A 6,048-nucleotide genomic window follows, 5' to 3' on the forward strand; every position below is an offset into this window, starting at 1 on the left:
AATGTTGACCATTACTCAATGAGTTTAATTTGCATGAAATTAATGATTTTTTCTGAATATATTTTTGTAGATGGTCCTTTGGAGTATTATTGTGGGAAATTGTAAGCCTTGGTAAGTGCTTTTATATATATATTTAGGTCACTGACACATAGGAAAATACAAATCACAGCTGTGTAATGAAGTGGAAAATTATTTGCAAGATGAAAAAGATCTTAAACATGAAGCATGATTAAATGAAGATACAAGAGTTGTACATGTCAGAGGGGTACTTTTAGTACTATTAGCAAGGCTGTTACAGGTTTGATTATAAAATGACCTAATGACTATGATATCCCTAATGTCAGTTGTTAATTGAGAGAAAAGTATTGAGAGAAAAGTAGGCACATATCTCATATTATTAAGATGAGTGCCTGTGTAGTTCTTCATACAAAGTTAAGCTCTTAAGTCTATGACACCTGGGGCTTTTGATGCTGAAATCAGGTCCAGAACAGCAGTGGGCAAAAAAATTTTTTATCCTCCTCTTATCACCTCTTCCCTAGAAAAGTGTGCCTAAACATAGGTGGGGAATTGCTCAGAAAATCTGTCCTGTCTAGGAATGTGCTCAGACTTTGCAGAGTGCACAGGGAGTTAAATCTTAAATTTAAAGAGTATTTATAGGAGTTGGCTTTAAAACAAACACATAGGGGCAAATTTACTTAAGGTCGAATATCGAGGGTTAATTAACCCTCGATATTCGACTGTCAAAGTTAAATCCTTCGAATATCAAAGTCGAAGGATTTAGCGCAATTTGAATGATCGAAGGAATAATCATTTGATCGAACGACTAAATCCTTCGAATCGAACGATTCGAAGGATTTTAATCCATCGATCGAAGGATTATCCTTCGATCAGAAAAACCTTGTAAAGCCTATGGGGACCTTTTAGGTGGCGAACTAGGGGGTCGAAGTTTTTTTTAAAGAGACAGTACTTCGATTATCGAATGGTCGAATATTCAAACGATTTTTAGTTCGAATCGTTTGATTCAAAGGTCGTAGTCGAAGGTCGAGGTAGCCAATTCGATGGTCGAAGTAGCCAAAAAAAACATTCGAAATTCTAACTATTTTTCCTCTATTTTCCTCTATTCCTTCACTCGAGCTTAGTGAATGGGCCCCATACTGTACACTAGGTCTGTTTACTGAAATAAACCTAAACGTCAGTGCTGCTGGGAAAGTGCTGTACAAACGTTTTATATAAAGCCCAAAATACTTTAATGGGGCCCATTTGGGTGGAATCATTATATATGGATCATTCCCAAGATCAAAACATGTCTCACTATGTATGTATGTTTATGCAACAAATATTTCATTTTAATTATCATTTTATGGTGAGTACCATAGAAATAATTAAATAATATATTGCCTTTTTTTAGGTGGAACACCATATTGTGGGCTGACATGTGCAGAACTCTATGAAAAGCTTCCACAAGGCTACAGACTTGAGAAGCCTCTGAACTGTGATGATGAAGTGTAAGCAAGATATTTTACTGGCAAATTGTAATGAATAATATGTGGTGCTATCTCTCTCTCTCTATCTATTTACCTACACAATAAGAGACCAATACAATTAAAACCATAAATAATCATTGTCCATAGCCTTTAGGGATTTGATACCTCAGCATTCCAAAAGAATAACTGGTCATTCAATCAATAGCGATGTAGTTGTTTGGGAACCTAGGAAGTGCTTTCTAAATTAGGTTGATTAAAAACAATTCAAGGGATCGTATACAATGAATTTTGGTACTTTTATTATTAAAAACAATATTCTAGATTGATCGGAATTGATTGATCCATAACAGTGTTTAGTGAAGAATTCAGTATTGCACTGCTAGTATTCCAAAACATTGGAAAGTGCTTTTTCACAGTGCTGTTTAAGGCAACTGAATTGGCATTTATACATAATTCTCTTATTTATTTATTTTTTTAAATAAAGGTATGACCTTATGCGGCAGTGCTGGCGTGAGAAACCATATGAAAGACCATCATTTGCCAAAATTGTGGTGTCCCTTAACCGAATGCTAGAAGAAAGAAAGGTAAGCATGTGCACATTGATATTTTGGATATTACAGAGAAAACAAGAATGGGATCTATTAATGGGAATGCATGGTACCTGTTTTTTTTTTTTTTTGGACAAGTGGTCTTTCCATAATCAGCGTACTTTGTCTACTAAAAAAAATGTAAACATGAACTGTACTACAAGGTTAGTTTCTCTTTGGCAGGGGTGGACAGTATTAAATATACCTCTGTAAATGCTCTCTTTAGTATACCTAGGTGCCTTCTACCTCATTATGAATTTACAACTCAGTTCCTTCCCCTAAATTTAGAATCACATGGCTCTAAGTGTTGGGGTTCTGTTTGGCACTAATTATCCAGCATATTTAAATACAAAACGTGCTGTGATTCGGTGTCAAATTTGTGACAATGTTCACTCACTCACTATCAAACCCTGCCTCAAGTGACTGACTCAGGAGTTAATTTATGTTTCCTCTCATGCCAATGTTTAGGTTGTGAGAGGAAACCTGCAAAGGCCAATACCAATATGTGAAAAACTCACTGCAATGCCTACCCCTGCCCCTTAACTTGCATGTTTCAGGCTACAAAAGTGACAGGAGGACATGCATTGGCATAAATTGTAAAGTACAGAAAGACTTTTGGTGCAAATGCTTCTTTAATGTTAACTAAGAGGTCCGATTTTGTTCCCCTTCTAGCATTTGTGTCTGGGGTCATTCTAAATGACCCCTACAATTTCTATTTAGATTCAGTGATCTTGTCAGAAATGAACTGCAGGTACTGTAAGGCAGCAGTTAAAATGCTAATACTATCATGTTTATTTCCTAACCTATACATTTTAACTTTTCCTTTTTTTTGTAGACTTATGTCAACACAACACTTTATGAAAAGTTCACCTATGCTGGGATTGACTGTTCTGCTGAAGAGGCTGCATAAGATTAATACAGCGCCTTCATCATGTTAAAATATATTTTTGTTGTGTATAGTCAATATGTAGGATACTTTTTTTAAATTAGCATATATTTTTATCACTGTGTAAATATATTTTTATCTGTAAGATGACATATATTTGTAATGTTAGAAGAAACATTTTTTTATAGATAAAACCCTATAATAGTGCATTATACATATCACAAAGTTCACTTTTAATAGTAACGCGAGTTTGATGAACATTGAATGATGTTCTTATGTTCTTATGTTTTTGAAAATGGTGTGCGTGTAAACTGTCCATTTCACAAATTAAGCAATCATAACATATTGGTTTAGCATTTCCCCCTCTTTTGTGTTTATTAATGCTGTTGCTGAAATAAGCGTTTTACAACAGAGTAGAACATATATTTATTTAAACAGTTTCTGTCTAAAAAAAAACAGCAACAGTGCAGTGCAATTGTCTGAGCTTTTTCTCTATCAATCATGTATAAGCTTTCTATATAATTTTTTTAAGAAAATGAAAATTATGTTCCTAGCTTTAAGCATGTTGTTTAAAGGGGATCTAAAGTCCTGAACAAAAAAAATAAAATTATGTTTGCCACATTCAAATAAAGTACTATGTAAAATAAATGTATTACCAGTTCGTTTTCATGTTCAAGTGTTCTTTTTGACTATTTTTCCTTTCTCACACTTCCCCTTACCGCTGATCCTCTTGAATTCTGCCAAACCTACACCTCCCTGCAAGTCAGCCAAAAGGAATTGAATGGGTATTTGGAATAAGATTATTTGTGGTGGAAGTGCTAGATGCATACGGTAACTTGTAAGTATAGGTTGTTCCTTCCACCTGACTGACAGGTTGAGGGTGTGGGAAATTAAGCCTCTGTTTGTATAACAAACTGACTTCTATGCAAACTTGGAGTCGCTGACCAAGCATTCAGACAGTGGCCAGCTCACCATAAGGCAGGGTAATTCTCCCAGGAATAAACTGAAATAAAACTTTGTTTTTGCCTTTGTCACCAACACCGTTAAGCTTGCCATAAGGCAGGGTAATTTCTCCCTGGAATAAACGGAATTAAGACTGTTAAGATTTTTATTTGGTTAAATTTGATGGAAGTATTTTTTTCAGGCTCACAGAACATGTAACAGTGACAACAGGTACAGGTATTGTTGAATAAAAAGAAAAAGTTTGGTTCATCAAATAATTCTTCCACGTGTCTTCCTTGAGCTTTCCATTATTGTCTGCAAGGGTGTAGCAGTCCTACAAATGAAGGTGTAGGTTTTACGGGCTCTTACTCACTAGCGTTCTGACCTGTGCTCCCCTGCGTTCCGTTTTCTGGCGTTCAGCCGCAGGGGAGCGCAGGAATAGACGCATGTCATTATTTCAAATGGGGCTGTACTCACTCAGGCGCATGTAGGCGCCGAACGCAGGTTCAGACGCAACATGCTGCATTTTTCCTGCGTTCGGCGCCTACACGCGCCTGAGTGAGTACAGCCCCATTTGAAATAATGACATGCATCTATTCCTGCGCTCCCCTGCGGCTGATCGCCAGAAAACGGAACGCAGGGGAGCGCAGGTCAGAACGCTAGTGAGTAAGAGCCCTAATGCATGTATATATATTGCTTTAGAACTTTATTGGATAATTAGATTATCTACTAGCCATACATGGGATGAATCAAACTGACAATTTGGCACCTTCAGACCGACTTGGCAGTTTATTTGCCTGAGTATGGAGCCCACTGACGGCCTGCCCCACTTTTTTACATGCACTGTCATGAATTTAATTCAATCTTTCTAAATTGATGTTATTAATGTAATCAAAATGTTAATATTACCAAAAACATATACCACATGGACAGGTGTATTTCTCCTGAGTAACTTGTTCCTCCAAATGCATTTCACTGGTGTCCACAACAACAAAAATGCAAAGTAGACAAAAAAGCAACCAAAAAAACTTTCTTGTTTTACTTTACTCAGAGATGCCAGCGCTGCTGAACACTGGCTCATTATCTCAAGTAACTTCAGGTGCATGTTAGGCCTTTTTCAGTTAAAGGGGACCCGTCACCCAAAACAATTATTCAAAATCCTATTTTATCACATTAGTCAAGCAAAATGAACTTGAATTACACTGTATAAATTATTTGAATCGTGTTTCCTTCAGTCTGGGAATTCAAAATTATAGCAGACAGGCAGCAGCCATTTTGTCGACATTGTTTTTAAGGAAAGCCTTGTATCATCTCAGAATCTTATTTGTGCACCAGAATGGGGGACCTGATGTCCATCCCCATGCCCTGGCTTCACAATTAAATGGTAAAGAGAACGGGGGAATATGTGGAGAGCAGTGACATCAAGTAAGTGCTGAATGAAAAGTGAAAGTAATTGTCTGCCTCGCCTCTATGCCCATGGCATAGAGGAGGGGCAGACAATATTTGATTGACATCTGAGATTTTCTAAATGAGCTTACAGCAGCTATGAATGCTTTAATAAAAAATAGAAATTGGATTTCATGTTTAATTTGAAAAGGACTTTTATTATACAGATTTCTGTGTCTGGGTGACAGGTCCACTTTAAGGGGGTAAGAGTTAATTTACAGAGGAGGCCTCTGGTAACCAAAACAGGTTGACTCCAAAATTAGTGTTGACATTCAAGCCCGCACTTGCATACCTCCCAACTGTCCTGTTTTTAGAGGGACAGTCCCTCTTTTGATAGCTCAACCTGCGGTCCCTCATTTGTACTGAAAAGTCCCGTTTTGCTCTGCACTGAACACCAAGAAACAGTAACAAAGTTTCTAACTTTATTGCCTTTTGGCAGAGAGCCCAGAACAGCCACAGCAGAAGATAACATACTTTTGTAACTATTTCTAGATATAGCAAATAAGTAATTGTAACAATATAAGATAACAGGTCCCTCGGGAAAAGTTAGACTCACAGCTTAAAGGGCAATTCACCTTCATTAGCAAAATTGTAATAACTGAAACAAAACACAGAAATATGTTCAAACTTTCATAACCTGACAAATTTTGTAACATGAACATGGTAATTAAGGGGTGTGGCCACAAACATTGGCGTGGTCAAA

At 36.9% G+C, this 6,048-nt stretch overlaps 1 protein-coding gene across 1 annotated transcript in view; it reads left to right on the forward strand.

Moving 5' to 3' along the window:
* The window catches only part of tek.L (TEK receptor tyrosine kinase L homeolog), a 58,305-nt gene extending 54,159 nt beyond the window's left edge, over window positions 1–4,146 (forward strand). Inside the window, exons 20-23 of the mRNA XM_018257697.2 lie at window positions 71–111; window positions 1,409–1,505; window positions 1,969–2,068; window positions 2,907–4,146. Coding sequence (XP_018113186.1) covers window positions 71–111; window positions 1,409–1,505; window positions 1,969–2,068; window positions 2,907–2,981 — 313 coding nt within the window. The 3' untranslated portion in view covers window positions 2,982–4,146. The remainder of the gene's footprint in view (window positions 1–70; window positions 112–1,408; window positions 1,506–1,968; window positions 2,069–2,906) is intronic.
* Window positions 4,147–6,048: the final 1,902 nt, after the last annotated feature.

Source organism: Xenopus laevis, chromosome 1L (genome assembly GCF_017654675.1).
Source record: "Xenopus laevis strain J_2021 chromosome 1L, Xenopus_laevis_v10.1, whole genome shotgun sequence".
NCBI classification, from domain to species: domain Eukaryota; kingdom Metazoa; phylum Chordata; class Amphibia; order Anura; family Pipidae; genus Xenopus; species Xenopus laevis.